The 27,340-nt window shown below is 59.8% G+C and overlaps 1 protein-coding gene across 1 annotated transcript in view; it reads right to left on the bottom strand.

Annotated features, from left to right (window-relative positions):
• Positions 1-459: 459 nt before the first annotated feature.
• ZMIZ1 (zinc finger MIZ-type containing 1) overlaps positions 460-27,340 on the bottom strand; it is a 166,013-nt gene continuing 139,132 nt past the window's right edge. The window contains 19 exon segments of the mRNA XM_032607301.1: positions 460-4,295; positions 5,770-6,024; positions 9,413-9,432; positions 9,435-9,575; positions 10,830-11,074; positions 11,556-11,624; positions 11,944-12,011; positions 12,978-13,138; positions 14,007-14,112; positions 15,251-15,287; positions 15,289-15,459; positions 16,960-17,101; positions 17,597-17,771; positions 18,453-18,530; positions 19,492-19,674; positions 22,401-22,673; positions 23,650-23,848; positions 24,814-25,031; positions 26,056-26,170. Of these exon segments, the coding sequence (XP_032463192.1) occupies positions 4,188-4,295; positions 5,770-6,024; positions 9,413-9,432; positions 9,435-9,575; positions 10,830-11,074; positions 11,556-11,624; positions 11,944-12,011; positions 12,978-13,138; positions 14,007-14,112; positions 15,251-15,287; positions 15,289-15,459; positions 16,960-17,101; positions 17,597-17,771; positions 18,453-18,530; positions 19,492-19,674; positions 22,401-22,673; positions 23,650-23,848; positions 24,814-25,031; positions 26,056-26,170 (2,764 nt within the window). The 3' untranslated portion in view covers positions 460-4,187.

The following is a 27,340-nucleotide window of genomic DNA, read 5'->3' as shown; positions in this document are numbered from 1 at the left end:
AGTGGGGTGGCCAGAGAGAGGTGGCCAACAGGAAAGCGTCTGTATTAACTTGACAAGGTACCTGTTCCTAAGTCCAGAGAATCCACAAGGGCTCGCCATCTGAGCCCGGCCAGCATCGTACACCCGCCCCGAGTCACACTGGGTCTGAGTCTCCAGCACCCCATATAGGGCCTGGCACCGTTCAGGGCCCCCTCCCCAGGACCAGGGCCTGCTGGAGACGGGGTCCACCAGGAGGTGAGGACACTGGGCTCTGAACATTCACCTGAGCCAGGTTCCAGGGCGACTTCCGGGACCCCTGTGTCAGGGGCTCCTCCATCTTAGCACCCGAAGCACCTGACTGCACAGTTTTTGTTTTGTTTTGTTTTGCAGGGTGATCGGGCAGGGGTGGTGCTAAAAAGCAAAATCAGAAAACACCCAAACCGCCCCTTAACATTCACAAAATCGCTAGTTGGCCGAACCTTCGTTTTCGTCCATTTATTTAGAAAAAAATTAACATGGGCAAATGAGATACCTCAGTGTTACAACAGAGTATAGAAATGTCTAGCAAGAGTCAAATAATTTGATATTTAAATACAAAAGAACCACATGAACACCTAATATACAGGTTTCATCTGAATACATATTTATTAGATAAATATTAGAGGTTGTCACATCATCTAACTACATACAGCTTTGCAAGACTAGAAATCACAATTAGTTTTCGGACCAGTTTAAAGTATGAAATGATTGCACTGTACAGAGATGTACAGAGACGATGACGGTCGCAGTGGGAGTTACTTCAGGCTGCACGGTGGGTGTGTTCATGTGTGTGTACGTGTGAAATCACCTGCGATCATGATATCAAAAATTATACAAAGTATGAATTTGGTTACAATTTTCTTCTGAAATCCCCGTTTCTTTTCATTATTTCCATAGCACCCTAAAAATACACAGGTGGCAGGACTAGTACACTGAAGCTAAGTAGTACATGTAGGTAGAATAAAAACAAAACGGAACAAAAAGAACTCCTTTCTACACAGAGTCAGAGTATATTACATGAGTGAGACAGATGCGGAGAGAGACCTCACAGACGCTAACAGACAGGGTCTAGTTTTTCCACGTGAAGATGGAGTTCCAAGCCTTTTTTTTTGTTTTGTTTTGTTCCGGAAAATAAAAACAATACACATTCCGAGGGAAATGAATGCATCTGTTAACATGTCTCTATTTCTCATTTACATATGTACACACGTCCCTTGAGTGGCTGCTGCCCACGTCGCCCTGTCTGGATGGGTCAGGCCGAGGGAGCAGACGTGTAGCTCTCTGGGGGTTCAGGGCTTCCGTTACGGAGAAAGCATTAGAAGTTTCTTAAAAAATAAAAATGGCTACAGGAACAGGATACATGGGTAAAGCTTCAAACCAAGAAGATGGGGTCGATTGCTTGTACTTGGGCCTTCCCACCTGCCCGCCAGCGCCCTGTCCGTTCTGTGGAGTGGAGACAGAAACATGCCTATGGGCTGGGTGGATGCTTGTCATGGAGAAGTGGCTTGGCTGAGGCATTGTTTTTGCTGAGGTTACTTATGGCTCCAAGTAGTCATCCGAAAGGATCAGGGAAGCATCTCCCCAGAGTTCAGAACCGCCCCTGCTTGGGGAGGCTGTCATCACCTGAATGTGTCACCAACTGGGGCTCGCTACAGCCCCGGACGCCTTGATGCCTCCCCCCACCCCCCGACCTGGCTCCAAAACCGCTCTGGAAGAGGACACGCCCAGAGCGCGGGCTGCAGGCACCACGGTTCTGGAAAGCTCTTTGCTGAACTTGCTGGTGGAGGCTCGCTTGGGAGGGGACCCAGGAAACCTGCCTCAGGTGCCGAGCCCATGGCTTCCTCAGAGATGGCTGAGGCAGGTGCCTGGAGCCTGGGCTGTGGGGAACAGATTGACCCTCTGTGCTAGAAAGCTGTGGATGGGTCAGTGAGCAGAGGGGGACACCCCGATAACAACCAGAACGGACCCCAGGCCTTTCTGAGAAAAAGTTGCAGAGCAGGAAGTGGGAACTTCCAAGGAAGGCATCTGTAAATCTGTCTGGGGCAGAACATTCCCAGAAGGCCCGACACAGCTGGGGTCTCTGGCCGCTGGGCAGAGACGGCCACATGCTACCTGGCGTCGTCTTGTCCCCACCAGCCAACTGGGGATGGCTCCAAACGGCGGGTGGCCTGGTCTTCTAACTCACTGTACAGCCACCCACGCTCTCAGTCCCTTCTTCTGTACAAATGGCCCTGGTTGCTTTTTTGTTTTTGTTTGTTGTTTTTCTTAAAAAAGGGACTCGGTCTTTGTCGTTGAGTCAAGGTATTTTAAAAACACCAGCAAAGGCTATAACCAGGTCATGAAAATGTTGAATATTATCAAAGACGATACTAAAATATTCACAAAGATATTTACAAAAGCAATTCTTAAAATAATTGATTTGTATACGGAACACCACGCTGTTTGAAAAAACCTCTGACAACGGGACAAAGGAAAAGGGGTGGGGATGGGACGATGGCAGCTTTCCTACAGAAAACCTTGGGCCGGGCCGCCTGGTACAGCGACTGGAAGTCAACAGCTGGGGCCAACGTTCTGGTCACATCCAGAGGAGTGTTGGGGGTGTTCCCCCAACCCCCAACAGAGAGGGAGACGGAGACTGAGAACACAGACAGTGGACGGGGGAGCAGGTGAGGGCCTTGGGCAGCAGCAGGGGAGGGGCGCGATGAATTTACAGAGGGGACGCAAGTGACCCAACGGCCCAGCGTCACCGGCCATGCGGCTCGGCGAGCACAAGGGAGCCTGGAACAAAACAGACTCACAAGAAGCTACCCGGGAGACTCCAAGAGCGAGCAGTTAGCTGGATGGAGCGAAGCGTGGAGGGGAAACCAGAGGCTGCTTCTGCTGGAACAGGAGTGTGGGGTGAGCTTTCGAGGCCAGAGGGACATGGAGGGAAGGAGAGGCTGGCAGCCAAGCGCGGGGTCTGAGACAGCCACACAAACACCACGCGACGCTCGAGGGCACATCCTGGCACACGCGGCGACAGACTGGGCTGGAGCTGGGGGCAGCCTCGAGCACAGGGACAGGCCAGACCAGACAGAGGAGCCGGAGAGAGAGAGTGATGCCCAGGGTTCCTGCTGCTGAGCCCCTGCATCCCCTGCCTTTCCACCACTCACCTTGCCGTCTGGGTAGACATAGGGGCACTGGGACAGAGGGAAGAGGGTGTCCCACGTAACAGTCTTGGAGAGGTGGGCGAGGGGGGAGCAGAGGAAGGAAACAGGACGCATGGAGAGAAATGGGTCGCTTGCTGTCCAAGTCCAGTGTTCCTTTTCCCCAGATGACTTTGCAGCCTTAAGATGCTGTCGTTTAAGAACAGGGGGTGGCTTGGAGCAAAGTTGTAAGTTGGCCATTTCTGTTGGACTCCAAATCCGGCTGGCGGCACTCCCCCCTTCCCCAATTAAGGGCACAATAACTTCCGCTGGATTCTTTCTCTCTCTGGCCCCCCTAAGGCTGGGCCCTGGCCTGAGTCAGAGGTTGTGGAGCCATCCTGGCTCTGAGGAGGCCTTGACTCCCTTTTCCACCGGTCCCCAAGCAGGAATGGCTCACCCTCTCCCAAACACAGACGCTTGTCTTTTTTCTCTCTGCTCTCTGAGAGTGTTTACAGGGTATCCTGGCTTAGAGGTCTGGGGTCAAAGCGATAACCTTGGCCCCTGAGAGAGTTCTCTTTCCCAGAGGTTTGTGCTTTTCTGTGGTGGGTGGTAGTGGTGGTGGGCAGGCCGCTCTCACTGCCACCAACCTCTGCTGCTCCTCCAAGGCTCGGGGCCGCTGGGATACGGGGGCCCCTCCCTCAGGTTCACAGTCACGTGGAGGCGGCTCTGGGCCAGGAAGCAGGGAGGCCGGGTTACAGTTTAGAAACTGGAAGAACCTGGGGGGCACTGGAGGGTCATCTGGAAGCCGCTGTCAGCGTGTGCCCCCTCCCCGAGCCAGCGCCCTGTCTCGAGGGTCATCTTTGGGGCCTGCTCTGGGCGTGGGCTCCAGACCTGCACCGCCTTCACAGTGCACCCTCCCGCCCCTAGGCTCTGAAGGCCGCAGCAGGGGCGGTCCGAGGGCACGGGCTCCCGGCAGGAAAGTGTGTGGGGCAGATGGGGAAGGAGGCCGCGTGGGGAGGGGTGGCCCCGACAGAGGGGTGGGCTTCAGTTGTTCTCAAAGAGAGACAGGAGGTCATCATTACTATTGCTCGGCAGGTCAGGGGGATCCAGGTACGAGAGGAGCTCATCAGGGTTTGTGAGTTCTGGAAGGAGCTGGAAAAGAAGTAAAGAAGCTCAGATGAGGTGTCGGCTGAAGGCCGGGCCGGCCCAGGGCGAGGAAGCAGGGCACCCTCGGACCTGTTCGCTTGCCCTCTACCTGCCTCCTGGGGTCCTGGTTCAAACAGGGGAAACTAACATTGCCGGTGGTCCCTGGATGCATCCAGGCCACCGTGCTAGTCTGGGGCACACCCGTGCTTATTTCAAGTCTGGAAGAGTGGAGCCCTCGGCCCACCAGCTGGGAAGGCTCCTCACGCACAGTGTTCCTGAGACCCTGCCACAAGGGGCTGGGGGTCACTCATGCCTCCCAGGAGAAGCCATGTGGCTTTGCATGTAAGGCTGGCGGGTCTCTGCGGCTCCCAGCACCCCACACCTCCCCCAAGAGCTCCCGGCTCTTTGCTGAGCCCGCGGCTAGCTTGGCAGCACTGCTCTTCCCTGTAGACTCCGGGAAGAGGCTACAGACCATCCCTACCCTCTACTGTGAGGTCCTTGAACTCTTTCGGTCACACAGGGGACCCTCATCAATCTAAAAGCACCTGCCCTGGCCTGGCATGGGGAGGAGAGTTGGGCAAGAATCCAAGATGGCCCCAAAGCTGAGTGAATCCCATTCACCAGAGACTCTTGCTGGGACCAAGGGTGACTCTTGCTGGGGCTGGGACGTGACCAAGGAGAGGGCAGGCCTCCTCTCTGGGAATCTAGAGCCTGGGGGCGAGGGGTGGGCGGGGCAAGGGCCGTGTCCCTCGCTGGCAGCCCTGCCCAGCTACCCAACACCCATCATTCAGTGTCCCCCTCGCCCACCTTCCAGACCATTCAGTTCTCAAGGGGGGTGATCCCTGAATCTCAGCTGCCCGCTTCTGCCTCAGTCACACGACGCCCCCCGCCCCCGCCCCCCAGTGTGACCCGAGGCCGAGCCTTCTGTCACCCCACGTGGGGGCCTCTCAGAGTGAGCGATGGAGTGAGCAAAAGCACAGGGCATGGACAACACACAGACTAGAAACTGGAGACACACACCAGCGAGACAGACAGAGGGACCTGTCCCTCCAGCCCCTCCCCTGCCTTGGGCCAGAGAGCGGCAGATGCAGCGATGGCAAGCCGATGTCGGGGAACGGGAGGTGGGAAGAAGGGGGGGATGGACCCTCCTGTGCTGCCTCCAGGACCGGCCCAGAGGGACTCTGTGAGGGCCTGGGGGAGGGAGGGCAGGGCCGCGCGGCAGGACTGTGGCCAAGGGGACGGGGGCGGGGCCGGCAGGGTGGGGCAAGGGGTGTGGCACCCTCGCTGAGGCTTGCCCACTGTGGGGTTCCCCGGTCCTGGAGCCACAGGGGAGGCAGGTTGGCGGGGCCCACCCTCCACCCGCCCACCCGCTCCTCACCGCTGTATCTCTCCTCCACCCCGGGCCTCGGGCCCTCGACACCCGCCCCTGCTCTCGGGCAGTCCCGGCCCCAGGCCAAGACACGTGGTGACCCCAACTTACATCCAGCGAAGGCTCCGGCATGTCGGACGCTCCCTGCGCTCCGGCCTGACCCTCTAAGGCTGAGGAGGGGTTAAAGGTCAGGTCACTGTGTGGATGGTTGCCGGGAGCGGCCTGTGGCGGTTGCCGGGGAGGCTGGGAAGGAGGAGGAGCCCCACTGTGATGTAATGGAGGCCCTGACTGGCTGCTGGGGTGTGGGACGTGCAAACCTTGTTGCATGGAGGGATGGGGCTGGTCAGAACTGCCAGCATGTGGCATCTGTGGAGGAGGAGAGAGCAGGAAAAAGAAAGGTGAGGTGACGAGGTACAGCGACGAGATGCCTGGAGAAATGAAAACCAAACAAAACCAGGAAAATAACGAAACCCCCAAAACAAAGCCACCCCTCTACAAAGCTGAATGCTTTTTTTTTTTTTTTTGCAGAGAAACAAACAAACAAGCAAACAAATCCTCCCCCAAAAACCGCCAGTCAGGGAGGCTGAAGCCATGTGGGGCAGGGAGGGAGGCGGCCAGGGGCTCTGAGACTAGCAGAGACCCTGAGATCGGGGCCCAGGCCCCTGGGAGCCCCTCTGTCTCCCTAGCCCGGACACCAGCACAATGAACAACAGCAAGGGCAGGATGGAGAAGCGAAATGGGCATGTTTCCGGGGAGCAGGGAGGCGGGCGGGAGTGCTGCTGGCGGCGTGGTGCAGGCCCGAGCCGGGGCGGCGGGGAGCAGACACGGACGACAGCATGGGGCAGGCGTGCAGCTCATGGGGGCCTGCGCCTCCACGCGGGCCCTGGCCTGGGGGCGACACGAGGCACGCCGGCTCCGGGGGCAGCGGGGCCTCGGTGTAAGCTCTGCCTGCTGTCCCGGGGTAGGACGGAGCTGTGCCCAAAGTAAAGGAGGCGACCTGGGGCTTCTGAGTCCTGCCAGACCTTCCTGCTGGCCACCCGCCTAGGCAGCAACAGGCGTGCTTCTCTCGTAGATAACCTAGGCGCCCCCCCCCCACCACCCCGCGCGTGTCCTGAACCGTCGGGGCTATGGGTGGGCAGGGGACACGAGTGGGTGGGACTTAAAACTCGCCCTGTAGGTCTGTTTGCTGCCTCAAGCCACCCTGCCTTCAGAGTTCAGGTCTCGGAGTGAAAGGCCAAGTCTAAGTCTGGGGCCCCACCCACGGCATCCCCAACGGTCCCCGGGCCCCCCTCACACCCTGCGAGTGAAGGGAGCTCACTGACTGGCCAGGCCTCTCACTTGAAATGGGCAGCCAGGTGACTAAATGTCTCCCTGGTCACTACCCTCCTCCCAGCCCTGTCTTCTGGGCCACACAGAAACACTGACACTTCTTTCGTGGGTTTGCAGACTGCAGTGACACCATCCCTGATCTTCTCCAGACACCAGTTCCTCTTCCTGTTTCTCCTAAAAGCTGCTCCCCAAGCCTTGCTGTGGGCTGGCCCCTGCCCACGGTCCAGGTGGCCCTCTGCAGCACAGTGCCCCTCCAGCCCGGGCCTTGAGAACGAGGGATGACCATGTGACATGAAGGCTGCTGACCCTGGGGGAACCACTTGTGGGGTGCACACAAAGTAAGAAGAACCAGAAGCGGCAGGTCAGCCCTCACAGCTGTCGGCGAGGCCAGCCTGTGACGCTCCACAGCGACCATTCTGGGAAGTGGGGGGCAGTGAGGGGCTCCACACTCCTGGAGCAGCCCAGCCCCAGACAGTCCCCAGATCTGCTGACACAACTAACGCCCTCGGCCCTGACATCTTGCTGGATTATCTCAGAACCTGGAGGGACAAGTGCTCTCTGGGACCTGCTGACACACCTGTCAACCTCCCACCTGGCACGGGAGAGCCTTGGGTGGGCCAGCACCTGGTTGGAGCCCTCCCACCAGTCCGTGCGCCTGGGAATCCTTCCTGGCCTCGTGCTCAGCCGGGTCAGGCTGCTCTGGTTGGGCAGGTGGGTTGTTGACCTGTGACCGCACCACACCACCTTGCACAGCCGTACCTCTGGGTCCAGTTCTCATCTAACAAAAGCCCAGAGACGGACAAGGACAGTGCATATCTGAAAAGCTTCCTGGGGGGGCTGTGAAGTCAACTCAAGGGCTTAAGTCCCTCTGCGAGGACCCTGGTGGCAGGGCTGACAAGGCAGGAAAAGGCCTTGTTGGACGCAGAAAGCACACAGCACCCCTGCTGCCATCTTCCAGTGCTGGGAACTGTGAGGAGACAGAAGGTGCCAGATCAATGTGGAGCAGGGGTGTGATCTGGGTGACTCCTGGACATGGAAGGCTGACGTCCTGGGGAGCAGGGCTGGGGAAGGGGGCCAGGAGAGACGCCCCCCGAAATTGGAAGCCCCGTGGGGCAGAAAGTAACTTGCGAAAACATGGCAGAAGGCTGGTGAAAGCAGCTATTTCCAACCTGGCATTCGGGGTTCCTGCAGGGAAGCTGCTGCAGTGCCCCTCATTTAGAGTCCTTCTGGTTAATAGTCACTCGTGCTGAGCATTGGTGGCTCTGGTGCACAGGACAGTCCCTGGCCCAGTGCTGGATGTTTCCCAACTCCATGTCAGCTGTGGGTAACACAGTACAATCCATAGGCCCCTTCCTTCCAGGCCACATGATGGAGACTGGGAGAGCTTGGAGAGGTACCTTCGGGTGTAGGCCCAACTCCACTGCCAGGCATCGGCGAGACCCCTGGACCCTTCTCTCTGGCTGCTGTGGCCCAGGACCCACGGCCAGGCCCTCAGTGACTGCCCCTCCTGCTAAGATGAGAGACCAGGGACAGAAAGAATGACTGAGGCCTCAGTCTCCAGCCCTTGGGCCTCGGTTTCCTCAAAACCCCAAGTGTTCTTCCTCCATCCGGGCACTGCCAGAACTTTTGCTCCATTAGCTTGAGGCCTGTGTCTGTCTTGCCTACACCTGGTACAAGGCACAGCCGGGAGACCAGGCTCAGAAAACGTCTGCTAGATCAAGTGCAATCATCCATCGCTGCCTAGGTAAGGACTCGGGAGGCGGCCAGGCCTCCCACCACTGCTGTCGGCGCCACAGGAAGGGAAGGCCTCTGGACAGCACAGGCCACCTCACCTGAAGGGGCTTTCTCAGCAATACAGTGTGCGTAAATACGTGAAAGAGGACGAGAAGTGGATACTCTTGGGATAAGTAGAAATCCTAATGTTTCTTTTTGCAGGAGGAGGGGATACCCTGAAGATTCAGACCCCTGGGGAATAAGTGCCTGGGTCTGGGACTAAATTCTAGATGGTGGATGAAGTAGTGTGTGTAAGAGGGGGAGAAAGGGGATGGGGCTGTGCGTGTGTGCGTACAGGATGTGTGCCGGGTGTGTGGGGGTGTGGGCCTGTATGTAGGGGGTGTGCGGGCATCTGCATGTGTGCACGCAATGTGTGTGCAGGTAAGAGCTTGAAGCTTTCCCCATCTGAGAATCTGATGTCCTGGGTGAGACGGCCAAATCCAAGGACACTGATGGGCCACGACCCCGCCTCAGTCAGGCCTCCCACGCCCTCCTGGGTCCCGAGACTCAACTCTCAGTCCTCCCCTTTGCCTGGTAGGGAACTAGGCAAACATCAGAAAGGCCCAGGGGAGCCCTCTGTCCCCGTCAGCCCCACACTGGGGCTGGGGGCACCGGGGAGGTGGACGGTCAGCGGCGAGGAAGAGGTACTCACAGTCTCCTGCATGGGGTGAGGGGCTTCTCAAGGGCGGCCATGTTGTTGGGCATGTCCGGGGGGTGGGAGAGCTGGGGGGGTCCGTGCATGAAGTCGTTCATGGACGTCCCACCGGGATTCCCGTGGGGGAAGTCAAAGTTGCCATGGCCCTGGTAGCTGTTGCCTGGGGAGGGAACGAGATGGGGAGGGATGTGACCCAGAGGGAAGACGGCCACCCCAGGAAACTCAGAGTGTAAAGGAGGAACCAAGGCCCACCCTCCTGAGAGGCTAGAGTCGGCTCCTGCAGCCGGAGACCTCAGGGCCGTACAGCGGGGCAGCGATGCAGCCTTCTCCTGCGGGCCTTAGTACCCCAGGGCGTGTGCCGGTGTACAGCCACAAGCAGGGCTAGCGTAGGAGGAAAGGGTAGTCGGGCTCCTGTGGCGGGACACGTGGAATGAGGCCCCAGTCTGAACTTTCCACAGGATCTGCTGAGCGAGCCCCCCAGACCTGCTCACCCACAGCCCCCATGAGGCTGCCCTTCATCACTGGGACCACCCAGGCCCAGACGGGGAGGTCGGAGTCTGCCAAGTCCATAAAGAAAGCTGTGCCAGATTCAAGATGACACCTCAGAGCCAGCTGTCTGGCCTCCCAAGCCGCTGCTTCCTCCACCACGTGGCCGCGGTGAGAGCTCAGAGGATCAGCACACTGGAAAGCTGGGGCGCTCAGCATGCTGTGGGACTCTGGCTAGGTAGGCTAACCTCTCTGGGCCTTTAATCATCCAGGACCCCTAGGAACCTAAGAGCAGGGGTTCTGCAGGGAGCTGCCATGTCCAGTGTTTGGGGGGCGGGGGGGGGTACTTTCTGGGAACTGAGGGCAGTGCAGTGCAGCGCAGCTTGCTCTGGGCAGCAGGAAGTGAGGGGGCAGTGACAGTGACCTTGGTGGCCGAAGGCTGGTGGCTCCAGGCCCCTGGACCCCGTCTCTGGAAGGGTGGGAGAGTTGCAGGGACAGGGACAATACGTAGATGTCAGAGGGCAACACGGGAGGGCCAGGAGCGCCAGGAGGGGTGTAGTCTTAGTGGCCCCAGCAAAGCAGGCTCTGAAGCCCCTAAGCTTGGCAGCTGCCGACCAGGCAGATCCAGCAGTCAGGAGGGAGGCTGGGCAGCGGGGGGTGCGAAAGGCGGGAGGCTGGCTCTCGGTGCAGCTCCTCACTCATGCCTTCCCAGCTGGGTGCCAACCCACAGGGCTGGCTGGATGGAGTGGGGGAGGATGGCATTGCACAGGCCGCTGTATCCCCAATTTCAGCGATGTGGTATTGTTTTTTGGGGGCGTGCATTACCTCTGCCTCTTCACACCACACCCTCCCTGCACCTGCCACCATCCCCAGAAATCCTGGGCCCCTGCTGGGGCTTCTCCCTCCCTCCTTGTCGGCCATCACCCACCTTGGCTGCTGTAGTCGTTGGAGTTGGTGCCCCCGGGAGGGGGCGGGAGTGGATAGGGGGACGGGCCGGGGCCCAGGGCTGCGATCATCTCCATGACATTGGGCATGATCATCTGGCTGGGACTCATGGTCTTGAACCGCTTGGACGGGATGCCGTCAGGGTCATCCTTAATGTGGAGGTCCGACTTGATGGGCACTGGCCGCCAGCTGCATGTGGGGTCAATGGTGACCTCTTCAAACTCGGAGCTGGGGGGAGCAAGGGGGCAGAGCTGAGCCTCTGGGGTACCGGGCTTTGGACATGAGGGCCTCCAGCTCGGACAGACACTGAGATGTCCTCGTCCAGGCTCCCTCTGCCGCCATTCCCACCACGTTCTGCATAGGACAGAAGTGTGATGGATTTTTATAACTTTTGAAAGATGGGGAGACTGAGACTAGGAAAGCAAGTGGCTGGGCATGGGGCGGCGGGCCCCAAAGCCTCCACCCGAGACGCGGCCATGTCAACTTCCTGCTCTGGCTGAGGTTGGTCCTTTCTGGAAAGTTCATTTGCCCCCAGCTACAGAACCCCTTAAAGTGGCAGAGAGGTGGGGGATGTGGGAAAATGGTCTGCCGGCCAGTGGGGGATAGGGTATCAGGGGTGATCACACACTCACCTCATGCAACTCAGGTCAGCATCCCGCCCCCCACCTCCTCCCCCACCCCCTGCCCTAGTGTGGGGAGGCCCACTTACTGTTGGATGGCATTCAGGATGCCCCACATGTACTGATCTACCTCCAGGCCCTCGAGCAGAGCGGTTTTACTGGAAAAGGAGAGAGGGGGCTTGGCCTTTGCTCCTGGACCCTAGCGGGTGAGGCCACAGCCCACTCCTCCCCTCTGTGTCCAAGAGACTCGGGCCCTGCCACTGGTTCCTACTTGGGGCACCGACAGGAGAGGGCAGCCTTGTGACCGCTTGATACCAAGGGACTGTGCACAGCCCCCGTGATCTGAGCCCCTCTGCTGTGCTTGGGTTCTCTCATCCGTGTTTAGGGCAGGTGGAGGTGGCTGGACCCCACAGAGCAGGGCCTCAGCTCCTCCTGGAGCCCGGTGACGTAGCTTATGCTGAGGTGGGCATCACTCACTTGCACACAGGACACCTCCAGGTCCCTCTCTCGCAATTCAGCTGCAGGTACGACTCCAAGTCAAAGCACTGTGGAGGCCGGGAGACACAGACAGATGAGAGCAGGGCTCTCAGAAACCTGTTAAATGCAAGTGCCACTGCCTCCGGGACCCTCATGAAGACGTCCCACCAGGGAGGGAGACAGGTGATGGAGAGACCCAGGGTTGAGAGGGGTGATGACCTTGCCGATTTTCTGCTGTGCTTACAGTTTTCGGGCCACGTGGAATCCCTGCATACCTGTGTCCAGCCCTCCTACCATCCCTGTGCCCCAGAGGACCCATGGCCTCTGAGAAGCCTTCCTGGTTCCCCTGCAGCCACCTCTCACCGATCCTGCCCCATGACAGCCCCTCTCCCTGGCCTGGCCCAGGCATGGAGGACACACCCCATCCAGTTCATCAGTGCGTCAGACAAATAAAGCGACCAGACCTCTGCTGCCCCCTTTTTCCCGGGGATGGGGGTTAGCAGGGCTGGGAGGCTCCCGACCCACTATGAAGCCCTCAGGGCCAGTTGTGAGAGGGTGGGGCTGAGGGTGCGGCTGGCCTGGCCCCACGGCAGCCCCCACCCAGTGAATCCCACCCACCTGGGCTGCCCGCATTTAGCCACCCAAACTGTGACAGTCACTCATCCCACAGCCACTTCCTGAGTACCTGCTCAGGGCAGGGCCTCGGGACACAGCAGTGAACCAGGCAGAGGCGTCCCTGCTTTCAGGTTCCCTATCAGCCGTAGTGGCCGTATGCGCAGAATTTCCAGCGGGCATCTCACGTCTGCCAGGGCTGGGACTGTCTAAATCCAGCTCTGTAGCCCCCTGGGAACCTAGCTCTGAGCACACAGAGAAGATGCTCAGAGGATAAATGATGGCAGGAGTGAGTGAGTGAAATCAGCTCCTGATGGTCATGGCATCCTTCCGGGGTTGCAGACAGGCCCTGCTGCCCATCCCCCCGCCTACTCCTCGCCATCGCAGCCAGACTCCGGGACGCTCTCCCTGGGACTGCTCACCTGGACGTGCTTGCAATCGTGGCCTCGAGCAGGCAGCTGGATGCGCCGGAATGTGATGGGGCACTTCAGAGACACCTTGATGGCTGTCTGCTCCACGCCGTCTTCCCCATTGAGGGTCGTGTTGCCTGACGAGGCAGCCACGCTGCTGAAATTCCGCTTGACTGTAGGGCGGAGGCACAGGTGGATAAGGAGGGCAGGGCCGTCCTGCACACCCCCCACTCCTTCAAGTGGCTGATACACACTCTGATTCTCCACGCCCCCCAACACGGGGAGGTCTCATGAACAGGGGCAGGGCACCCCCACCTGGGCAAAAGGCAGCTCAGCACGCCGGAGGCCCTGGGCCTCCCAGTGCTCTGGAATGACACTCTACATGTGACATGTGTGAAGTGCCCCTGGAGGTGGCTGCATCAGTCCCCCAGTCTCTGCAGTTCATGCCCTGTCTTCACTAGGAAGGCAGGACTTTCTGCAAACCCTGCAGAAACCCAGTCTGGCACTTCACTGACTTTCTGGGTCAGTGGGAGAGCCCCACAGGCACTTTTGCACTTAATTCTCCAAATGTGGTAATGGCCTGGCCGGATTCTAGGGCTCAGGACGTGAAGAAGCACATTTGAAGGGGGGAGCAGTGATGCGCCCCCCTCCCCCCCCGGCCCCCAAGTGTCTGCACCTGGGAGTCAGAGCCAAGTCGCCCCTTCTTGAGTTAGGCCTGGGCTTTTGAGGTGGAATCCACCCCTGTGCTTTTCTCCTGATGAAGAACCCCCTCTTCCAGTTCCTCCCATCCTTCCAGGTGATCACCTCCTCCAGGAAGCCTGCCTGGCCTACCTCCACCATGGCGTCTTGTTTTAATCTGCCCTACATGCTGTACTCACGGTACTGTGTGCTCATCTGATCATCCCCACAGCCCCAGAGGAGGGGCATCGGAGGGGGACGGGCTAGTGCCAGGGAACACTCAGGGCCTGGTGGTGCCAGGCCCAGGGGACAATGAACGTGGTGGGACTGGGGTCTGGTTCCAGCTCCCGAGCCCCCACTCACTTTTCGTGATGCAGTGCTCTGCGGGCAGGAGCCGCTTCTTGAGGAGGCCTTGCAGCACGGAGCGCACGGAGGGCCGGTGGACCAGCTGCAGCACGAAGAGGTGGGACTGCCGAGAAAGAGCAGAGGCTCGGTCACTGCCGCATGGCCCCCACGCCTGCCACCTGGGCCTCCGCAGGCCTAGGCCGCGGAGGAAAAGGGCCCCACGTCCATGGTGATGCCCCGTTAGGAGAGGGTCCCCTGGGACCTGGGAGAGAGCCCTTGAGGCCCAGGATGTGTCCTGGGACCTGCGAGCTGGGGACCCAGACCGGGGTCACTACCCGGGGGCAGCTGCTGCTGTCTATGCCAACAAGGCTGACTCTGATGCTGATAGACCCCTGGGATGTGGTTATGGGACACAAGGCATCAAAATCCGGGCCAAACTCACTTCCTAGCCTTGGCCCTCCTGCCCCTCGCCCCGCTGTTCCCCATCATGCCTCCTCCACCCTTCCCGCCAGAGGATGTTGTCCTGTCTTCATTCCTCCAGGAAGCCTTCCAGGACTGCAACCCCCAACAAGCCCCCGCAGGCTCCTCACTCTGACAGCATCCCCAGTCCTGTGACTCTTATCCCCGGGTGGTCGTGGCGCCCCAACCCTCATAAGGGCAGGATCAGAGCTCTTCCTTCTCCTCCAGGGAGGCCAGCAGAGTGGGGCAGGTACTCTGCAAATCCCCGGACAAGCCCTGAGTGTCAGGCCCTGATCTTGGGGGACAGGAGTGTGGCTCAGACGTGGTCCCAGATCAGTGAGTCACAGGTCAGGGGACACACATACACAGTTCTGAGACAGCATGGTTGAGTGACAAAGGGAAGGAGTTAACTCCAGACTTGGTGGAGTTGGTTCTCAGGGGAAGAAGTGATTAGAATATAAAAATTTCTTGCAAACGAGGCACGAACGGAACCTAGCTTTGAGGGACACACAGAACTTCCTCAGTGGAAGAAGGTGGTGGGCACGGGGGATGGTGTCCGGGAGGAGAATCTACACGAGCAAAGGGAGGTGAGTGTGTAGACCAGATGGAGGCTGCGGTAGGAGAAAAGGCCAGGCCTCGGACCAGAGCACGGCGGCTTGAATTTCACCCCACGGCCCTGGGGGGGACTGTGGCATGTTTCTGGGGTACTCCTGAAAGATCACTCCTGGGGAAGGGGGATGGAGACCCCTGACGCAGCTGAGGCCCAGAGGGGCTGAGGATCTCGGGCCCGCCCGCACACTCACGCAGCAGCAGGCGGTGACGGTGATCTGGATGGTGTGCGCCCGGCTGGCACACGTGCTTGAGGTGCAGGGGCTTGTGGGATGTCTTGTTGTCGCCACGCTCGATGGTGAGGGGCGTGGCGTTCACGCTGACCTGCACCGAGGCTGGCCAGTTGGTGTTCATCTGCCGGTCCTCGTGGTGGTAGCACTTGAACTGCAGCTCCAGGTCAGACCTGGGGGCGGGGCGAGGCTCAGGGCGGCTCTGCGAGGGGGCTGCCCATGGCCTCCACGACCCCTCCCTCACCAGAGCCCCCCACCGAGTCACTCGGCACCCTGTCCTCAGCCACGAAGGCTCCCCCAGCCGCCTCGAGCTCTCCTCCTCTCTCACCCTGGACGTTCCCCTGCCCAGGCCTCCCATCAAACCCCATCCCGACGACCCAAATTCCCCCCATGCCTCCCATATACTGTTCAACCACAGCCCCACAGCTCTGGCCACAATCCGCCTCAGTCCCCTGCACGGAAGTACGCCTCCTGTTTCCCCAGGACAGAGACAGACGGACAGACGCTAACTCAACGAGGCCAGCTGGAAGGCTGATTATGCCCTGAGCTCCTGTGGGAGAAGCAGCCCTGGCCAGGGGCTGCCTGGCTCAGTTCCCGCCCCCCTACCCCTGCGGTGGGCCCCAAGGACACGGCACCGAAGGAGTCCCCACAAAGCCAGCAGGGCCAGTGGCCGAGCCACAGAAGGTCTCGCAGGCGACGGTACTCACGGCTAAGGAGCAGCGGGTGAGCAGGGCCCCTGCATGCGGGTCCCTCTACCCTTTTGCCTGAGTGCACTCCCGTGCCCTCCTGCCCACCCCAGCTGCCTCTGGCCTGCTCCAGGCAACGGGCCAGCTGTGCGCGCACCGTGGTGTGTGCGCACGTGCCCAGCTCAGACACGTCTCGTGCCCTCAGGGTGCTCACTGGGCAGCTGAGGCCTTTGGTCACTGACACAGTGAGGCAGTGTGAGTCCTGCCCACGGAGGAGGAACCGAGGGTGGAGACACCAATGCGCTCTGGTGTCTGAGAGACCCGGGCCCGAGTCCCAGCTCTGCCCCTTGCTAGCTGCGAGGACCCATCCAAGCTAATCACTTCTCTGGCCTCAGTTTCCTCACTGTCAACGGGGCAAGCGATGCCCACTCATAAGATCAAAAGAGATCAGGTATAGGAGGCTCAGGACACAGAGCCTGGCCCAGCAGGGGGCCTCCAGACCCCTCACTCCAGCGCCCACTGTTTGAGCAGCAGCCCCACCCGGTGGCCAGCTGCTCGCCATCTGCAGGAAGGACCCGGCCCTGTTCCTGCTCCTCTCTCTATATTCCTGGCTCTGACCACATGAGCCACGTTCGGGGCCAACCCGGGGGCCCTGCTGGAACATCCTCTTTCTCAGCCTGAGCTAGCCACGTTTTCCTCTGGGAATCTGTTCTTGACCACTGTCTCATCAGGACTGGGGTGGGTGACAGCAGCTCCCTACCCTCAGGCCACGAAGCCAAGGCAGATTTGTCTGTCTCCCGGCACCCGCGGGTTCGCTTTGCCACCCCCAGGGCCTTGCACACAGCAGGGCCCAGTCAGCAATGCTCGACAGGTGACGGTGTCAAGCAAATGCTGTTACCACGTGTCTCAGGCGATGCCAGGGCCCAGGAATGTCAGCACTGGGGCCACCTCCACCCGGCTCGGGCTATGCTGTGCCTTGACGCTCACCTCCACATCAGCGTCTGGTGGACTGTGGGCCTCAGGTGAAAGACGTGGTTGCTGACGGCCAGGTTGTGCTCCAGGCGGAAGGGCTCCAGCACCACGCCATCCCGCACCGGGAACGTGAGCCGCAGCTCGTCATTGTGGTTGGCTGCGTGGGGGAGGAGCAGGTGAGCCGCACGGCCCTCGCCCCGGCGGCACACGACACGCACCCTCGGCTGCACGCTCTGGGCGCGTGTGTGAACAGGGCCACGGCAGCTGGGCTGTGTGCTCAAGGGCATACCAGGCAGCCCCTGGCTTCTTCCGGTCCCTCCGACCCCATCCTGACCATCTCTGCCTCCCACTTCCCACTCATCCCCCCGCTCTGCATCCCCTCCTGTCTCCACCTGCCCCCTGCTCTGGAAGCCCCGGCTGGCTTCTCCTCCCAGCCCTTTGCCACAGCTGAGAGGTGCTTTCCCTCCCAGCCTCCAGCCGCTCAGGCAGGTGGAAGGAGGCCTGCTCTCACAACCCCCGCGCCCAGCCCCCAGAGGCAGGCAGGCAGGCAGGCAGACTTCCAAGCCCCCTGGCTCCTGGCACACTGTGGCTGGATGCGGTGGAGCTGGCTTGACGAGGGAGGGAGGAGGGAAGGAGAGAGCAGGGCGCTCACCTGGGGGTGGGGGCAGAGCACTCATATTTGGCTTGATGTCCGGTGGGAAGGGGGGTTTAACGTCTTGGCTGGGGGACAGGTATGGGGGGATGCTGCTCCCGGGGGTCATGGGGGGCGTGGGGTTCCCTGGAACAGGTGAGTGGGGGTAATTTGCCACAGGAACCGGCCTGGGAGGCTGGAGGGAAAGAGAAACCACATATAGGTTATGGGCTCACGGGCATAAGGAGGGACCACGGCTGTGGACACGTGCCCCACCCACCCTAGGGTCCTAGGGCTATGGCCCTTGCTCCCCCGAGGGAGGAGAGCCCCCCAGGAAAGCCCCTTCCTCCACTCTGGCCACACTCAGGCCTCTGACCCTATGGGAAGACAGGTGGGCCTGGAAAGGTTCTCCCCACCCTTCACTTGGGTCATGGCACCAGGGGGATTGTAGGGTCCCCAGCCCATTTGACCAATGAGGACACAGGCTCAGGGTGACGGGGAATTCGCCTAATATAATCTTGGGAGAAGAAGGATACTAGGAACAATGCCAGGTCTCCCGCTGCCCACATCATGGCTCCAGGCCGTGTCCTTCATCGCCACCCCACCCCACTGGGGTCCCCAGATGGAGTCAGGCGTGAAGCATCTCCAGGAGTCCCTTCCCTTCCTCTCTCAGTCCCCACCTTGTTTTCTTCCCAGGACTGGCCAGATCCACACTCATCCCTGGCCCACCCATCTGAGATGCAGCTCCTCCAAGCATCTCTGGGCCCTGGAGCGGACGACCCCACTAACGTCCAGAAAGGCTGGGGCAGGAACGGTGAGGCCCCCTCTAACACAGTGCATGTGGGTTCTAATTCCCGAGATGGAAACTGAAACATACCCTATTGACGTTCCCTTGGCTGTAGCTGCTGTAGCTGCTTCCAGAGAAGGTGTTATTTTGTCCATTAAACTGCTCTGGCTGGTAAAGCAAGATAAACAGTGCCGTGAACGGAAGGCAGAAAAGCTACCCAGCTCTCCCTCCTGAAACGAAAACCTTCCAGGAGGACAGGGGATGCTGAAGAGGCCCGCCCAGTGCTGGGGTGGGGAGTGCGGTGGGGGCAGAGCACACCACTGCCACGGTCAGTGTTCCGCCTCTCTCTGCCCATAGCTACTAATTGAGCAAGTTTATAAAAATAGCAACACCTCGCGTGCTGCAGTCGGGCTAAAAATAGTAAGCCCATGTAAGCCAAGGGCTGGGTAGTCATGTAAGTTGGCGTGATTCATTGGCAAATAAGTGTAAAATATTTCCAGAGTCTTCCTCACTCCTGAGAATGTACTTTATAATGATCCCAAAGAAGGAAAGAGCTATACGCCTGAAAACATTGATTATAGTACTATTTCAAAAGTGAAAACTCAGAAAAAACCCAGATGTCCAACAGAAAGGATAAAATGTGGTGTGGCTCCCCGGAGAATGTCAGGCAGCCATGAAAAGTGACAGCCACGGGGACTGTAGCGATAAGGAACAGGCTGTGTTCAAGTGAAAGAAACAGATTCAAAATCACAACCGTAATAACATCTATACAGCACGGTTGATGCCCACACGCGCGGGGACAAAGTCTACAGTCAAACGTAAATATATCGGGGTGGGTGCTTTTACTTAAAAAAATATATTTCCTTCATTGTTATTATCTCGTACGTGCTATAAATAGTAAAAGGAGAAGGAAAACCATCATCTGAGCCCCACGAGAACAGGAACCAAGAAAAGCCAGTCTGTCATTCTGGCCGCTGCATGCACAGCTCTGAGCACATGAGATCACATCCAGAGATCTCCGCCTGCCCCCTGGTGACCCCAGGGGACAGCCAGGGTCAGGATGACACAGGCAGGGGTGGGGAGGTGAGGTGGTAAGGAGGGAAGGGGCCCGTGGGGTGGTGGGACTCACCTTGTAATACTGCCCCATGTTGACTGTGGGGGGCGGGTACTGCCCGGTGCTCGGCTGGCTGGGCATCCGCTGCCCGGGGTAGCTGGGAGAGGTGAGCGGCCGTGGGGGATTGGGGGTGGGGTACTGGCCTGGCTGGGTGGGGAACTGGCTGTTTGGTCCATATTGCTGGTTTCCGTAGTTGGGCTATGGTGGCAGAGAAAGGAGCGGGGAAAGGTCATCAGTGTCTCGAAGCCAAGCTGCCCACCAGATGCCAGGACGCCCCACCTCCTCTCCTCTGCCCCTGCTGTTTTCCACCCACCCAGAAAATGCCCACCCCACCCGCAAAGGAGACCAGCTGAACCAGATGGTGCCGGGGGCCCTTCCTGCCCTGACATCCAGGGACATTACATCGGCCCGTCTGGCTCGAGGGCCACCTCCCCATGAAGCTGTCTTTCTCAAAACTCCATGCCCCTTGAGCTTGGCAGTGCTTCCAGAGCCTCTTGCTCTCGCCATCATGAGGGTGCTTGATTCTGAAGCCCCCTTTGGGTCTCCCCTAGTGCTTAGGATGTGACAGACAACAGGATGCACTTCCAGAAAGGTGATCCCCAGCCCTTGCATTCTGAGGCTGAACCTGGGAGGCACTGTCCCCATACCCCACACGGAGCACAACACACTGATGTTTAGTTTTGGGCTACTGGTGCAGAGGTCGGGAGAACCAGGCTGGTGAAGGGACAAGGCAGCCCCTTGGGGGGAAGCAACAGCTCCAGAGAGGGGCAGGATCGCTGTCCTGGGAGAGCCACTCCCACCCTCCAGTTGCTTCCCTGTCTGTAAAATCAGGTGACCCGCAGGGCACCCCAGGCCATTACATCCTGCAGAGGCTGTGCTTCTTCCCCATCTGTGAAACTTCTTGTCTATTAACTCTCTCCTGCCCTCTAGGCTCAGAGGTCCAGGAGACAGGTGTGTCTCCGTGTCTGGCAAAGAACAGGCCTGCAGTTAATACTCGCTCAACGCATGGGGTAAACGGCAGAAGAGGGCAAAGTCTGCATCCGCGCTGAAGAACTGCGGAGCTCCCGCTGTTGCGATACGGCGGCTGCTCTGTGTGATGGTGAGGTTCCCATCACATCACTGCAGGACAGGAAGGGGAGCTGGGGCCTGTCCACTAGTCCCTCTGCGGGACCAGGTGACCTGAGCCCCGCTCCCGCCCCCAGGTTCCAACAACTTAGAGGTTCTATGAGTGTGTACTGAGAGTTGAGGCCAGTCTTCCCAGACGGGGTCAGGACGTGCAGTCTGTGGCCACCGGTGTCACAGCCCAGCGTCGGGCATTTTGTAGCTGGGTAGTACCAGCAGTCTATTGAGGACTTAGTAAAGATAACTGAGAGCCTTTGGTGTGCCCTGCTGTGACAGGTAAGAGCTGGGGAGCTAACACCGGTACAGGCACAGGGCTGACGTCAGGCCAATGACCGGAAATTCTGACCTTTTCTGTGATCGCCTCCTTGGGTGCCAGCAGCTGAGGTTGGGCCTACAGACGCATTCCCAGCCCAGCCAGAGGGAACGCCGGGAGTCTGAGCACAGAGGGGGCTGAGAGGGCCCAGAACTCATGTGGGGGCTGTGCGTGGGAGTGAGGCCCACGGGTCGAGGCCCCCCACCCCCAAGGACAGCCAGGGCCTCGGGAGCTGCCATCCTTCTCCAGCTTCTCCCTGAGCTGCTGCCCACCTGGAGGGGGTCTGGGCCTGACCCCGGCTCCTGGGTGTTTGAGGACATCCCTGACATCTCCCCTCTTGGACCCAGGACATCCCCATCAGTGTCCAAGCTGCATTCTAGCCCAAGTAAGGGTGGATGCTGAGGGGAAGCACATAGACCTTCAAGGAACTCAGGGTCTTTGGGCTCTAAACGCACTGGAAGCCCAAGCAGAAGGCACAGTTCTGAGACGGGGTGAAGCCAACCTGAGAAGAGGTGTGTGCTAGCAGAGCACCGGGTGATGCTCGGGAAGGGCCCTGTCCAGGTGAGGAATCAAGGTGGGCCTCTCGAGGAGCGTGTGCAGGGGCCACGATCCTGGGGTCTCTGTGCCTTCTGCAGGTGAACTACATCCTTACCCAGGTACCCACATGGGCCATTTGCTGCCAACCCGTTTTCTGGGTGCTCGCTGAAGGCTCTGTGACACCCCCTCCAGGAAGTCCTTCTCCTGACCTCACGCTGAGTTCCACACACCCCAAGGTGCATCATTCCTTTGTGAGTTCCAGCTTAGACCTTATCTTTCCTGCTTAAGTCTTGGTTCCTGGAGGACCGGAGGTGTGGGTTCGCTTCCTTCGATCTTCACTGATCTCGCGGCTGAGGTGGCTGGGCACCCCAATGGGCAGCCTTCCTCCCGACAGAGCCCCAAGAAACATGCTGTCTGCCTTCCAGTCACTTCTCCCATGTGCACGGCCTTTAGATCTTTACAGGGTTTTGTCTCATCTCTCGCTCTTGGGTGTGAGGTGCCCTCATGTGGGTGCAAGGAATGTGGACCCAAGGAGGCTTAGTTCCTTACCCAAAGTCGCCCAGCTAGTGTCTATGTCAAGACAGAAGAGAATCCTAACAGCGGCTACTGCTTGTTAATAAGTGCCTGCCCATGCCGGCCCAGGGCCAGGCGCTTCACGTACAGCCCCCCTCACTCAAGACTCCCAGGCAGCCCCAGGAGGTGGGCTGGATCGTCACTGCCTTTTGCAAAAGAAAAAACGGAGGCTCCAGGAGGTGACGTCACTTGCTCAGGGTCTTCTATATGGGAAACGCCAGAGCTGACCTTAACCTCAGGAGCACCTGACTCCTAAGATCCTGCCTTCTAGTCCAGGCTTCCCGAAGGTCAATCCATGCCCTTTTCAAGGGACTACCCACAGCACCCGTGTCCTCCCCACCTCCCACCCTGCCCACCGGCTGCCAGCTGTCACACTCACCTCTCCCGGGTATGGCCTCTTTATGCTCTGAATGGGAAGGGACTGGGGCCGGGGGCCCGGGTAGGTCTGCTGGGGCATCCGCTGCCCATGTGTGCCAAAGGGGCTGATGCCGGGTGGCCGGGGTTGGTTCATGCCCATGGGAGGGCCACTCATCCCCGAGGGCGTCATGCCAGCCGCCATGCTTGCGGGGTTCATGCTGCCCCCCATGGAGGCAGGCCCCCGAGGCCCGGGCTGGTTCATGAATTGGCTGTTATACGCCTGGGTGGGACCCATCTGGAAAGAGGAACAGACCTTCAACGGGAGAAGAAGAAGAAAAAAAAAAAAAAAAAAAGAATAAAATGCCACATGCATTGGAAGTGCAGGGAAGGAAGGAAGGGCGGGGGAGACGTTGGGGGCTCAGGGTTGGAGGCTGGGCACTTTCCTGTGCGGCTGCAGCTGGCGACCAGGTCCCAAAGGACCACCGGCCTCGTGGGCTCGCTGCTGCCCTCTGCAGGCCATACAGGAAAGGTGCAGCCCGAGGGGTGGGGTGCAGTCACTCCAATGCACAGGCAGCGTTTCCAGGGAGGCAGGCAAGGAACGGGAAAGAGGGTGCAGGGGTGGGGAGGGGCATGGGAGGATGGAGGTGGATAAGGATGGAGGCAAGGGCCCCTTTCCTGGAAGCCCCAGCCCCGCCCTTGCTCCTCAGCCAATGGACACACACCCTCCATCTGCAGTCTGAGGCGGCCTCGGCTCCCACCTGTGCCCTCCTGCCCTGCTGTCCCCATCCTGGACTTCCCACCTCCAGGCCTGTCCTGCATTTCTGCGGGGGAGGGGGCTCCCCCTCTCCTCACACCCCACCCCATCCTTCTGAAGGTCAGGGGAGCAGAGCTGGGACCTGGGCAGGATACACAGATTGGATGACTAGGAGAGCACTGGTCTTCAGAGGCCACCGGGGGGGACAGACTGGTGACAAGGCTACTTTAGACATAGCCTGCTCTTTGGTGAGTAGAGGCCCAGACTGCAATATGGAACATCTTTCCCCATACACAGACACACACGAGCCACCAACCCACACAGAACAAACACAAGCTCCCAAACACACCCCCACCACTCTCAACCACACCGATACGCCCACACCCTAACACACGCCCCTCCTTGTGCTTCCAAGAAAACCTAAGTGCACCCTGACGCCATCAGCTCCCCTCGGCACGCAGACACCAACACCCCGGCTCTGATCCCCGGGGCTGTCTGCCTGGCGTGTGGCCCTTACCGGTCCGTACTGGTTTATATCCTTATTCTGTGTTTCTTGCAAGGCTGCCACAGTGGCCGTAGCTGTGGCCGTGGCCGTGGCTGCTGCTGCTGCTACCGCGGCTGCCGCAGCAGCGGCTGCCGGCTGAGTGAAGTCAGCGGGCGGCCTGGTGTGCGGAGGGATGCCCATGCCAGCAGGGGCGTTAGGACCCCCAGGGTAACTGCGAGGGAGAGAAGAAGGAAGAGTTAGATGCTGCCTGAACCTCAAGATGAACCCATGACACGCCCGCCTTGGGCGGGGAGGGAGAGGTCAGCCCGTGCCAGGCCCTTGTGTCCACAGCTCACAGAGGGGGGAGGTCCAGATTAAGAGCCCGGCGGGGACGGGGGCCTCCTGGGGGTTGTCAGCCCCTCGTGCCACTTGGCAACCACCAAGCCGCCAAGCTGCCGTGTTCCTGGAGCCCCACCCGGGTGCTAGACAGCCACTGCTCCTAGGCACTAGGTCATGGCGCCCTCGGGCACACCCGTCAGCCCACCTTCTGGAGGACACCTAGCCTCAAAGAACCCGAGCAACCGGCCCAGGGCCTCTGGCAGGGGAGGGCAGGGTGGGGATGCAGCTGGGCTTCACCACGAGGCCCTACTGCGCTGACACGTGGCAGGGCTGCGGTTGGCCCCAGGGTGCCTGGCAGGGGTGAGGCCACAGGGCAGCCTTGGGCAGAGCAGGGCGGGCGGCGAGAGGAGGAATGGGGTGCCTCTGCCCCACCCCATGCCCCTCCCTGCCCTCCCCCTCCCTTGGACCGAGGGACCCCAGCCCTGCACCTCTTCCTCCACACCAGCAGAGCAGAGCTGACCCTCCTGCCGCCCAGCTCTCAGCGTCTCCCAACGTATAAAGACATGACACAGAGAAGGGGCATTTGAGAAATGCAACTGCAGCCCTTCAACTCCACGGGCTTGACGGCTCTCAGAATCCGCCCCGGCCGTGCAGCGTCTGGCCTGCCGGCCGGCCCCCACAATAAAGGATGACTGTGCCCCGCAGGCAGACGGGATACCTGAGAAGAAGGGGAGCGCCAGGCTCCCCATGCTTCCCAGGCCAGGAAGCCCGTGCTGGGATTCACACTTGACTCCTAAGCCTGCCTGGAGGGGAAGGGCAGGGCTGATGTGCCCCTTGCGAAGGCTGCTCCCTGCTCACCTGGCCCCGAAGCCCCCGCTGCCAGGGTAGTTGGGCCGGCCGTACATGCTCTGCGGGATGTAGGGCTGAGCGGGGCCGGCCTTGGCCGAGAATTGCTGCTGCTGCCCAGCAAACTGTGGGGAGTTGAGGCCGGGGTTGCTGGTGGTCATGCCCGACGCCATGGGGTTGCCGCCTGGATTCATGGGGTTGTTGGCGTTGGCCATAGGGTTCCCGAGGACCTGTGGGCAGAGAGAGGGGCTGTCACCCAAGTGGGTACCCCAGGTGGCATGGAGATGGAAAAGGAAAAATGGCAGGGGTGGGGGTGGAGACAGAGGCAAAACCGGAAGGACGACTGAGGAAAAGGAGGGGGGCGTTCATTTCATCTGGGCACGGATGGTTGCCATGGTATATACATGATTAGAAGGGGGTAACCCAGCCCGGAAGCAGGCAGCGGAGATGAGCAGCCTGTGATGGAAGGCGGTGAGGCTGGTCCAGCACCAGGTGGCAGGTGGGAAAGCTCTGGACTTCTCAGCCCTCCTGCCCTGCAAAGCCGCCTGGATGCCCAAGGGTCAAGCCACACAGAGGCCCTGGGCTGCTGCTCTGTGAGGGCAAAGAGAAGCCCAACCTACCAGCTCTAGAGGGCGGCAGGGTCCTGGCCGAGGGGCTCCCTGTGGCCCAAGACCACAGGTAAGTGCACTGGTTCCCTCCAGGGCGGCAAGCGGCCCTGAGCCTTTCACGTGGCCATGGCAGAGGCCCAGCAGCAGGGAGAGGAAGGAGTGGAGGAAGGAGGAAGGAACAGGAGCGGGAGGCAGGGTAGACTAGGGATGTGAAGTGGAGTTTGTCACAAGTTTTAGGCTCAATCTTTTGAAATCTAACCCAGGCCGTCCAGGGTCAGAGACCCCAGGTGTTGGAGCCCTGAGGCCAATAACACAGGAAGTTCTCCTATTTATCCAACCAAAGTAAATGCCGGCCAGGAAAGAGCCCCTTGCTGTGTGTCAGGTGAAAAACATTCCCTCAGGAAGGCCCTAGGGTTGGCTGGGGCAGTGCACAGGGGCCAGGGGCCATCCTCCTGGGGCAGGTGTGGACCCATCCTGGGTAGAGCTGTGTCCACAGCTGGGTGTGCCCTGAAAGCTGGTCTTTCCAGCTGGGGAGAGCCTGGGAGAGTGACCAGGGCTAGCATAGCATGGTGACCCGAGGGCCTCAGGGTTCGAGGGATGACCCCGCCTGGGAGGGGCTGTTGCTGGGGGCAGGACAGGCTCTTACCTGGCTCTGGGATGTGTTGGTCACTCCCCAAACCGTGGTGACCACGGAGAGGGAGCCGGGAGGCTGGTTGGTGTTCTGCTGCCAAGGGACAGAGTCATAGGGGAACGACCCATCACTGCAGAGGGAGACAGGGTGGGGATCCTCAGGGGCTGCAGACACAGGCGCAGACGGAGGCATGCCCCATCTACTAATCCCACCATGCTCTGCGGCTCCCAGCCAAGCCCAGGTGACCCCCATTCTCAGTCAGTTCTGGATCCCCCTGGCACGGTGTCCAATGCAGAACAGGTGCACACTGTAAGGTGACCGATCGTATGACAGCGACCTCTCCCCCCATCACTGTGGACGCGCCACCCCCATGGCTGTCTGTCTCATCTTAGCCCAAGTCCACAGGCCATGCTATGGAGGAAGAGAGACCTGCAGGCTCACTCTAGGCTCTGCCTTCGACCACGCTCCGCTCTAAGTGGCTCTCCAGAAACAGCTCTGGTTCCTCCGCACCAGCTTCCCCTCAAAGCTTCCCCGTCCTTTCTCAGCAAAGGTCAGAAGGGCTCCAGTCTAAGTCTCGGTTCTTCCCCTTCCTCCTGACCCCTCAGAGTGAGGTGGCCACCCTGCCCGGCTGATTTGGTCTTTGCAAGGAGCCTCCTTATGTCAGGTTTTCTTCCTGGATGACAGGTACTGGCCTACCTGCTGTGCTTCCTCCCCTGCTCCCACCCCGATCTCTCGCGCACCTCCCTGCCAAGCCAATCTCCTTCAAACACCTAAGACACTCGGCACAATCAAAGACCTTCCTTCAACGGCTTCCAGTGTTTACACACAGAGTCCAAACTCACACAGCAGAAGGGTTTACCCCATTGCTAATCCCACCCTACCCTGCTTCCCATCTTGGTTCCCACCTCTCTGGGAGCCCCTGGCCCCAGCTGTTCCCCCAGTCTCCTCTGTACTCCTCTGCAGTACCCACCTTGTTTGATGACATCTCCCGAGGAGCCCCCAAAGGTCAGAAGGCCCGACGCCCAGCCCCGCATACCCTAAGTGCTCAGAGGTGGCTTTCTATTAGCTGCCATGGTACAGATGGAGAGTGAGGTCCAGCAGACCCCAGGGAGAGGAGCAGAGGCACAGGCTCGAGAAGGAGCCAGCGAGGTCACGGTATAAAGAACCTGCCAAGGGTGCCACCCCAAGGAGTGCTGGGCTGGGGCTTCCTCTTCCCTGGAGCCGGTCCTGCACTGACTCTCCAGCGCCTCTTACTGAGAGAAAATCCCAGACACGGCCCCAGAAAGGGCAGAAGAGCAGA

Source organism: Phocoena sinus, chromosome 16 (assembly GCF_008692025.1).
Source record: "Phocoena sinus isolate mPhoSin1 chromosome 16, mPhoSin1.pri, whole genome shotgun sequence".
Classification (NCBI taxonomy): Eukaryota; Metazoa; Chordata; class Mammalia; order Artiodactyla; family Phocoenidae; genus Phocoena; species Phocoena sinus.
This window is presented reverse-complemented; position numbering and strand designations above follow the sequence as displayed.